The sequence below is a fragment of the Arachis duranensis genome, chromosome 6 (genome assembly GCF_000817695.3).
Source record: "Arachis duranensis cultivar V14167 chromosome 6, aradu.V14167.gnm2.J7QH, whole genome shotgun sequence".
NCBI lineage: Eukaryota > Viridiplantae > Streptophyta > Magnoliopsida > Fabales > Fabaceae > Arachis > Arachis duranensis.
In genome coordinates, this window is record NC_029777.3 from 52,807,061 (window position 1) to 52,817,778 (window position 10,718).

The 10,718-nt window shown below is 32.9% G+C and overlaps 1 protein-coding gene across 1 annotated transcript; it reads left to right on the forward strand.

Annotated features, from left to right (window-relative positions):
• The first annotated feature begins 5,478 nt into the window (after positions 1-5,478).
• Positions 5,479-9,456, forward strand: LOC107493803 (enolase 2). Its single transcript, XM_016114845.3, has 17 exons — positions 5,479-5,646; positions 5,953-6,016; positions 6,219-6,283; positions 6,381-6,428; positions 6,507-6,593; positions 6,675-6,755; positions 6,930-7,031; positions 7,108-7,188; positions 7,421-7,495; positions 7,646-7,708; positions 7,794-7,871; positions 8,205-8,399; positions 8,512-8,562; positions 8,670-8,758; positions 8,880-8,931; positions 9,016-9,072; positions 9,160-9,456. Exons 1-17 carry the CDS (start codon positions 5,581-5,583, stop codon positions 9,238-9,240), a joined length of 1,335 nt encoding a protein of 444 aa, XP_015970331.1. The 5' UTR covers positions 5,479-5,580; the 3' UTR covers positions 9,241-9,456.
• Positions 9,457-10,718: the final 1,262 nt, after the last annotated feature.

Consider the following 10,718-nt stretch of genomic DNA (forward strand, 5'->3'; position numbering starts at 1 on the left):
GGACCCATGATTACCCCCACCATACTCTTTTATACTCAATGACAACAACAATCTAGTAACAAATATCAATTGGATACATGATTTACTTAAAGTAGATGGAAGATGGAATAAAGAACTAGTTGAAGCAGTTTTTTTTCCTGAACTCAGTTTGTGGATTCTCTCTCTGCCACTGAACGATGATGGTGAGGACAAGCTTGAATGGGTCTGGAACAAGAATAAGTAATACGATGTGGCCTCTGAGTACTGTGTGGCTTATGATTTTTTTTCAAGCGCCAGTTGAGCACCTTCCAACGGCAATGACGAATTCAACGCTCTGGAAATCAATTTGAGGGTTAAAATTACCATCCAAAGTAAAAATATTTCTGTGGAAAGCAGCCTATAAAAAATTCCTTGTACTTAATTTGATCAACAAAAAATTCTCAGATATTTCAGTAATATGCCCAAGATGCAAAAATGACAATAAAACAATCCTGCATGCCTTAGTGCAATGTGGTCCCACTCCTGAGATTTGGTTTTCCTTTTCTTTTATGAATGCTTCAATGTGAAATAAAACCATAGAGTTTGCAGTCTGGTAGCAAATGGCAAGTATAGGCATTCAAAGAGGACAATCTTTTATGACCCTCCTTGCATCTCTGTGTTAGGCATTGTGGAAGGCAAGAAATCTGGAGGTCATCGAAGGTGAGAAGCTGACGACAACAGTAATTGTGGAAACAGCAAGGAAGCTCCAACAAAGAATGACTTAAGTTATAGAGCACGTTCTTTGTGAATCCCTAATCTCTTCAGTTACTTCTTCTTTTGCTAGTATTTGGTGTTTACCAAAGTGGGAGATCTTCTTTTTCTTTTGTCTTTTGTCCCTATAATAGACAGTTTATTTCTTTTTTACAAAGCAATGCAATTACATATCTATGGAAAAAAAATAAAAATATTATTATTATATGGATATTTTTTATTTTTTTATTTAGTTTTAAATTTTTACTACTTATCTTTTTAATCTATATTTTTATTTCTCTTGTTTCAAATATTTATTACATTAATTTGGTGAGAATACTAATGTTGTGATTAAAAGTTAGAATCAAGATTTAATTATTTAAAAAAAATTAATTTTAAATTAATTTTATAACTATCAATATAATTTTTTTATACTAATATCTAATTATATTTTTATATATATAAAGAGAAAAGAAATATTATTTTTAAATAGCAAGCATAAAAGTTAATTATTTCTATCTGTGCAACAAACTTAACACCTAATCAAATGTAAAAGTGTACACGTTAAATTCTTTCAAATTTTAGATAACGAATGTTAAAATTAGTTATGAGTAAAAGATTAAACTCTTTTACATAAAAATAATAACTAAAAATCTTATTATTTAAATATTTTATTTACTGAGACCCATATCTTTTTAGCCGATGGAAACTTTTGAACTTTTGTAAACGTAATTTGATTTTATAAATTCTTTTTGTGTCATAATTTATAATATTAGGATAAAACAAATATAATTTTAAAAGATTCATATTCTGTAATATTATTACAGGTAAAATTACTAATTATTATTACAATTATTCTCCACATACAAGTCATTTTTTGATACAAGTCTATACAAGTCATTTATATTCATGCTCGCACATTCTTCTTCTTGCCGTTACTACACGTTCTTTTTGAGTGTAACACGAAGATATTCGAGTGTATTATTTAAGAATTTTCGATGTATACGTACTGATAAGTTCTGCATAATTCAAAAGTCGTCTTCTTCCTCATTTTCTACAGCTTTTTTTTTCATCTTCTTATTTCATATTTTTATAATTCTTTTTGAGAGGAAAAAATTAAACAAAAATATAAAATATTGCAAAATCAATAGAAAGAAGAGAAGAAAAAAATACAGCAATAACAACAGTAACAAAAAGAACGACAAAGAAACCTGCGTGAAATAAAGAAAGAGGAACGCAAATAAAAAGGTGAAAAAGAAGAAAGAGGAGAAGGAAGACTAGTAGCGCATGATACAAAGAGAAAAACGTGAAAATTATTATAAGTGTTGTGATAAGATTAAAAGGACGTGGATGCCCATTTTTCTTATGAGAAATGAAGCTTCAAAGCCAAAATGATATTAAATGAAGTTTTGAATGTTTGACTTTTTGTATCTATAAATAGGAGGCTATAGCCTCAGGAGAATCACAACAACAATAAGAATATAATATTCTTCTCTCTCTCTTTCTTACTATTCTCTTTCTTATATACTTTATTTTAATATTATTCAATACATAATTATATCTATTATATTGATATAGTAATTCTAGTGAAAATTACTACGAGTGTTATCTAATTATATTTCTATATTTTATATTTGTTATCTCTTTCTTATTTATTTATTTATTTATTTATGAAAACAAATCTCCCAACCTCAATTTGGGGGCATGATATTTTACATGCCACATCACTTATTCGTTTGAGGCCAACGAGTTACCATCAGTTCTCTCCTATGCAATTAGCCTTTGGCCAGCAGCCAAATGTTTCCCATTTATGAATATTTGGGTGTGCGATATATGTTCCCATTGCACCACCTAATCGCACTAAAATTGGACCCCAAAGAAAATTGGGGATATATGTTGGATATGATTCTCCCTCTATAGTGAGGTATCTTGAAATACAAACTGGAGATGTATTTAAAGCCCGGTTTGCGGATTGTCATTTTGATGAATCAAAATTTCCAACATTAGAGGGAGAGAATAAGCTTCCTGAAAAGGAACTTAATTGGGATGCATCATCCTTGATGCATTTAGATCCTCGATCAGGGCAATGTGAACTAGAAGTTCAAAAGATTAGACATTTGCAAATAATAGCAAATGAATTGCCTGATGCATTTTTTGATACAAAGAGGATAACCAAGTCGTATATACCAGTGGAAAATGCCCCAATTCGAATTGATGTCCCAGTTGGACAAATTGCCACCGAAGCAAATACACGCCAGAAGCGTGGCAAGCCTGTCGGTTCCAAAGACAAAAATCCTCGAAAGAGAAAAGAGGTAAATACTATTCCTGTTGAAAAAGATATAGTAGAAACACTTGTAGTTGTCCAAAATTCTGATATAGTTTTAATGCCAGAAGACGTTCAGGTACATGAAAATTGTGAAAATGACGAGATCTCGATAAATTATGTCTTTACATAAGAGAAATGGGATCGAAATAAGACAATTGTCAATGAAATATTTGCATATAATGTGGCACTAAATATCATGCATGAAAGTAAGGATCTTGAGCCAAGATCAATTGAAGAATGTCGACAAAGGGATGATTGACCAAAATGAAAGAGGCCATGAAGGCTGAGTTAGACTCACTTGCAAAACGTGAAGTTTTTGGACCTGTAGTCCGTACACCAGAAGATGTAAAACCTGTTGGATACCGATGGGTATTTGTGAGAAAACGAAATGAGAAAAATGAAGTTGTGCGCTACAAAGTCCGACTTGTGGCACAAGGTTTTTCACAAAGGCCCGATATAGATTATGAAGAAACGTATTCTCTTGTAGTGGATGCGATAACATTGCGTTATTTGGTCAGTTTATCTGCATATCATAAACTGCATATGCATTTAATGGATGTGGTAACAGCCTATTTATACGGCTCATTAGATCGAGATATCTATATGAAAGTCCCTGAAGGACTAAAGATATCTAAACCATCCAATGAATATTTGCAAGGGTTATACTCAGTCAAATTGCAAAGATCTTTATATGGTCTAAAGCAATCTGGACGAATGTGGTATAATCGTCTTACTAAGTATCTGGCCAAAAACGGATTCAAGAATGATGATATCTGTCCATGTGTGTTCATAAAGAAATCTGCATCTGGGTTCATTATAATTGCTGTGTATGTTGATGATTTAAATATCACTGGAACTCCTGAAGAGATTCCAACAATTATAAAAACTATAAAAGAAGAGTTTGAGATGAAAGATCTTGGAAGAACTAAATTTTGTCTCGGCCTGCAGATCGAGCATGTAAAATATGTGATCTTTATTCATCAAACAATATACACAGATAAGATTTTGAAGAGATTTTATATGGATAAGTCACATCCCTTGAGTACCCCAATGATCGTGAGATCGTTGGATATGGAGAAGGATCAATTCCGTCCTAAAGAAGAAAATGAAGATATCCTTGCTCCAGAAGTACCATATCTTAGTGTCATTGGAGCGCTAATGTATATTGCTAATAATACACGACCTGATATATCATTTGCGGTGAACTTACTAGCAAGGTATAGTTCCTCTCCAACCAGAAGACATTGGAGTGAAATCAAGCAAATCTTTCGATATCTTCATGGAACGGTTGATATGTGATTGTTTTATCCCTATGGATCCAAGTCATAACTAGTTGGCTATGCAGGTGCTGGCTACTTGTCTGATCCATATAAAGGGAGATCTCAAACAGGATACCTGTTCACATATGGTGGTATAGCTATATCATGGAAGTCCACGAAATAGATGATAGTAGCGATATCCTCGAACCATGCCGAAATGCTAGTGATTCACGAAGCTAGTCGCGAGTGTTTTTGGCTCAGGAGTTTGATCCAATATATTCTGTCATCATGTGGACTGATTGATCATAAGATAGCTCCAACTGTCCTGTTTGAAGATAATACAGCATGCATTGCTCAGCTTAAAGGGGGATACATAAAAGGTGATAGAACAAAGCATATTTCTCCCAAATTCTTCTTCACTCAAGATCTTCAAAATCAAGGGACAATTGATGTCCAACAGATCTGCTCAAGCGACAATCTGGCAAATTTATTCACAAAGTCACTCCCAAAATCCTCCTTTGAAAGATTGGTATATAAGATTGGGATGCGCAGATTTCGAGACATTAAATGATGTTGACAAGAAGGGGAGACTGTACTCTTTTTTTCTTGGTCAGGTTTTTTTCCATTGGGTTTTTCTTGACAAGGTTTTTAATGAGACAGTTTCCATCACAAAGAATTTTGTACTCTTTTTCCTTCACGAAGGTTTTTTCTCACTAGGTTTTTCTTTAGTAAGGTTTTAATGAGGCATAATCCTAAATGGTCATCCAAAGAGTAGTGTTGTGATAAGATCAAAAGGATGTGGATCCCCATTTTTCCTTTCCCTATTAAAAATGAAACTCCCAAACCAAAATGATATTAAATGAAGTTTTGAATATTTGACCTTTTGTATCCATAAATAGAAGGCTAAAACCTCAAGAGAATCACAACAACAATAAAAATATAATATTCTTCTTTCTCTCTTTCTTACTATTCTCTCTCTTATATACTTTATTTTAATATTATTCAATACATAATTATATCTATTATATTGATATAGTAATTTTAGTAAAAATTACTATGAGTGTTATTTAATTATATTTTTATATTTTATATTTGTTATCTCTTCCTTATCTATTTATTTAGTTATTTTACAACAATAACGTGTCTTAAAACCTAATCCCGAATAAAGTACAAAGCTTAATCAACTATAAATAAACCCCCACCACCCGAAGTTGTTCATCTTCAGAACTCGCCACCTCTCACTCACCCTTCGTTCTACTCATTTCCAGATCTAAAATACAATCATCCATGGCCACCATCACTACCATCAAGGCCCGCCAGATCTTCGACAGCCGTGGTAATCCCACCGTCGAGGTTCGCTTCCCTCTCTTCTCATCCTCTTTCGCCTTTTCAATAATTTATATTTTGTTCTCCGATCCGTCATATCTCACTCGTCCTCGCTGTTTCTCTTCATTTGTTTCTCCGTCTTCATTATTTTGATGATATCGAGATCTAATCAAGACTTTTTATTCACTTTATCCGTTGTCTTTGTTTCTTAATTTGATTTTGATTTGAATCGATTTGTTTTTTATGGTTGAATTTGAATTTCTTGAGGTATGGTTATGGTGGACTATTTAAAATGTTTTGGAAATGGATGAAGATTTTTTTTTTCTTTTTCAGGTCGATTTGACATGCTCAGATGGCACTTTTGCCAGAGCTGCTGTTCCAAGTGGTGCATCCACTGGTATGCTGAAATCTCTTCTCATATCTGATACTGATGTATCCCTTTGAAATAACATCTAGAAAATTTTCAAAATTATATTCTATATTTTTATCGTTTTACTGTATTTTTTTAAAATGATTTTCGGCATAACCGCATAGGTAGCTTTCTCACTTGATCAGTTTTGTTTAACTTTGTTCCCTTTGTCTTTTAAATTTCTTTTTAGGAATTTATGAGGCCCTTGAATTAAGAGATGGAGGATCTGACTACCTTGGGAAGGGTGTATCAAAGGTAAGTCTCATCTAGTGTACTACATAGTGTAATAGGTCGTCACGGTTATTGTGCTATCAGTGTTTATTCTCACCTTGATTTTCTTTTGCACATGCAGGCTGTTAACAATGTTAACACGATTATTGCTCCTGCATTGATTGGCAAGGTTGGTTAACTTTGGATTTATTGTTTATGGATTGATCATTGATCAATTTTTTTGGGTTGCTTTTATGACAATGAACAGGACCCAACCAAGCAGACTGAAATTGACAACTTAATGGTTCAACAGCTTGATGGAACTGTTAACGAATGGGGTTGGTGCAAGCAGAAGGTGCTTGTCAGGCTATCTTTCTATTGTTGCATCATTTTGTAAGAGATTCTTGAATTCCTAATTCATATTTTGTTGTTTTAGCTTGGAGCAAATGCCATATTGGCAGTTTCTCTTGCAGTCTGCAAAGCTGGTGCTAGTGTCCTGAAAACTCCTTTGTACAAGGTATTTATATCTGAACTGCTGATATTAATGTCTAAATCTAATATTTACTAGATTAGAATGAGGAAATATGAATTCTTACACACAAGCTCCTCAATTACCTTCTATGTGTGTTTTATCTTACGCTGGAATTTTTCTTTATTATATTATATCTGACTTAATTATGGCTTGGTGCAGCACATTGCAAATATTGCTGGTAACAAAAAGTTGGTCTTGCCAGTTCCGGCCTTCAATGTCATTAATGGTGGATCACATGCAGGAAACAAACTTGCAATGCAGGCATGCTTTTGAAGGCTCTTCTCTTGTGTGTGTAACAGATAGTTAGAATGAGTTTCTAATACTTATGTATATGCAGGAGTTTATGATTCTTCCCGTGGGAGCTTCCTCTTTCAAGGAAGCGATGAAAATGGGTGTGGAAGTATATCACCACTTGAAGGTCCGTCTTCATGTTTCATTAATTTGCCTCTTACATTGTGCTCGAAATCTTAATTGGTTTTTACACAATCTAGATTTTTGCTTTAAACTTAGCTTACATTGAAGTTTTTGGTGCCATGGCTTGCCATGCTTGGTTCTTTCTGAGCATGCATCTACACTGTTGGTTAATCAACATGCTTTGCTACTGTGTTTTATTTATTTATTAATGGTGGGTTATGCTAATAACGTTTCAGTCTGTCATCAAGAAGAAATATGGTCAAGATGCAGTAAATGTTGGTGATGAGGGTGGCTTTGCTCCTAATATTCAGGTACATGGTGTTGTTCAAACCCTCTTTTTCATATAGCCGATCATGTTTAGTGGGGCAATTCTTAATTTTTAATGTTTTTTAATGCATGGAGTGTGGGTACTTGCTCATATTTGGGGGAAGTTGCTGATGTTTTGTTTTTCAATTTTTCAGGAGAACAAAGAGGGTTTGGAACTGCTAAAAACTGCTATTGAAAAAGCTGGTTACACAGGCAAAGTTAGTTTCCCTCTCTTGTCAAAATTTTTGTTTAAGTGCTTTGGCTTCAGTAAGAGTGCTTAACAAAGTTTTTTTATGTTCTTAGGTTGTCATTGGAATGGATGTTGCTGCCTCTGAATTCTACACATCAGACAAAAAATACGATCTGAACTTCAAGGAAGAAGTAAGTATTTATTTATATCACTTTGTGAATGGGGTAATACGAATTTAGTCTAGTAAGGTAAGTGCGTAGTAACCAAAAAAAAAAAAATCTTTTGGTAAGGGTACAAGCTGATATAATTTGTTAGTAGAATCAGTGTGTGTATTCAAGTGTTAAAAGAAATTAATGGTCATGAATGAGAACTTTGATTTCACCTATGTTTCCACTTGTTAGTATTCCTGGTTCATATATTACTGTCCAAATCAATCTTTTGTTAAGAATAAATTGATAACATGTTGATAATTTTCATGGCATTCTCTGTTTCACATATTTCTTGACATCCTCTCTGATATGCAGAACAACAATGGCGCAGCAAAGATATCAGGGGATGCTTTGAAAGATCTCTACAAGTCATTTGTGACTGAATACCCAATTGTTTCAATTGAAGATCCTTTTGACCAAGATGATTGGGAGCACTATGCCAAGCTAACTGGTGAGGTTGGGGCCAAGGTACAAATTGTTGGTGATGATCTCTTGGTCACCAACCCCAAGGTTAGTAGATTGGTTGAACAAAACATCCCCTCTCCCTTCCCCTACAGTTTTTATTCTGCTGGCTGTGACTAGAAGGATTGTCCCTTGACTTGTTTTTGCGTTCTGTTCACAGAGGGTTCAGAAGGCTATTGAGTCAAAAGCGTGCAATGCCCTTCTGCTTAAGGTATTTCTGTTTTACTCATCCTTTAGAGAAGTTATTGGAGCCTTTTATTTGTGCACAAGTAGATGTACATATACACTGGTATGTTACTTAAACACAAACTAAAACAGGTCAATCAAATTGGATCTGTGACCGAAAGTATTGAAGCAGTTAGGATGTCCAAAAAAGCCGGATGGGGCGTAATGGCCAGTCACCGAAGGTTCGAACTTCGTCTTGAACTGCATGTTAAATCAGTGAAATTTACTATCTATTAACTATTAGAACTTCATTAAATATCTAACTGTACTTGATATACTGAGATTGTTATATTTTGGTTGTAGTGGAGAAACTGAGGATACGTTCATTGCTGATCTTTCTGTTGGTTTGGCAACGGTATGACCTTATATCACTTGTAATTAGTTGTCGCCAACACCGAGTCCCATATGCAATATTAATCTGGTAATTTCTCCTGAACAGGGTCAAATTAAGACTGGAGCCCCTTGCAGGTCAGAGCGTCTTGCTAAATATAACCAGGTTAGTCACGTTCATTGTGCTAGCTTTAGCTTTTAAACTTCATGGTTGAGCTTTTGCTTAGTGTTTTTTGTTTTATCTAAACGGCAGCTCTTGAGAATTGAGGAGGAGCTCGGTTCAGTAGCAGTGTATGCCGGAGCAAACTTCCGCACCCCAGTTGAGCCTTACTAAACTTTTTGGAGTGGAAAAGCACTAGTTTGACATGAGTTGAGAAATGAGACATGGTTGCGGTGTGTTTTATGTTGTCATGAATAAGTTGGTAGTTAGAACTTTAGTCGCTCCAAAGGCTTGTTATCAATAATTTTGACTACTGAGGTTTAATGTTCTGGGGTAGGATAGTGCTGCCCTATAATTTTAAAGGTTTAAAATGATACTCTTTAGCTTTAATTGCTTGAAGCTGTCTACTTTCGTTTCAGATACCAATTAGGTTGATGCGCTCATTCTATTTACCTAATTTGAACAAGAAAAAAAATTTGAATCGTTTTTTTTTTTAATCCCATAATTAGCTATAAAGGGGTAGGCATGGTTTGGATTTTTATAAAGGCTAATTCTATGGTGCCTATGATTTGGTCCCTAAATTTTGCTTAGCTTTCTTATTGTAGCAAGTTTTGAAGTTTTAAAAATTATTTATTTTTATATTTTTTAAATTAAATATTGATTTTTAACTCTTTTTAGTAAATAGGAAGAAAAAAAAATTTGAATCGTTTTTTTTAATCCCATAATTAGCTATAGGGGTGGGCATGGTTTGGATTTTTATAAAGGCCAATTCTGTGGTGTCTATTCTATGGTGTCTATGATTTGGTGCTTAAATTTTGTCTAACTTTCTTTTTGTAGTAAGTTTTGAATTTTTAAAAATTATTCATTTTTATATCTTTTAAACTAAATATTGATTTTTAACTCTTTTTAATAAATAGGCACCACATTTTAGGCATCATAGCATTCACTTTTTATAAATCTAAACCGGATCTATTTTAGAACCAATTTTATGGTTTATGAAACTAAATTAGAACTGGATTGAAGAGAGAAATCGATTTTAAACTGATTTGAAAAAACAAAAAATTGGTTTTAAACCAGTTTTAGAATTTAACTTCAATTTTATTTACAAACTGATTTTAAATCTAGTTTTACGTATAAAATTGGTTTTAAATCCAATTATATATATAAAATCGGTTTTAAATTCGGTTTTTTTAAATCCAAATTTAAAATTTCGTTCTTTTTTAAAATCTAAATCTAGAATTTGTTTTTTATAAAATCCAGTTTTAAAATCAGATTTTTTAATAAAAAATTCAGTTTTAAAATCAATTTTTGAAAATTCAGTTTTAAAATTAGTTTCTTCAACCAAAAATCAAATTTTAAAACTAGTTTTTAAAAATTCAATTTTCAAATCAGATATTTTAACAAAAAATCTACTTTTAAATTTAGTTTTTAGAAATTCAATTTTTAAATCATAACTTTTTTAGAAGTAAAATTAATACTAAAGTCATTTTAAAGTGTATAGGTTCATTACAACTAGAATTTGGTTCTGTATAAATCTAATGACAATAGCTAATTTATATAATATTTAATCATTCTCAAGACATCAAAAGAATACTACCAAAAAATCTCTCTAAAATAACAACCACAAAATATCAAAAGCCAAGTTGCCAACA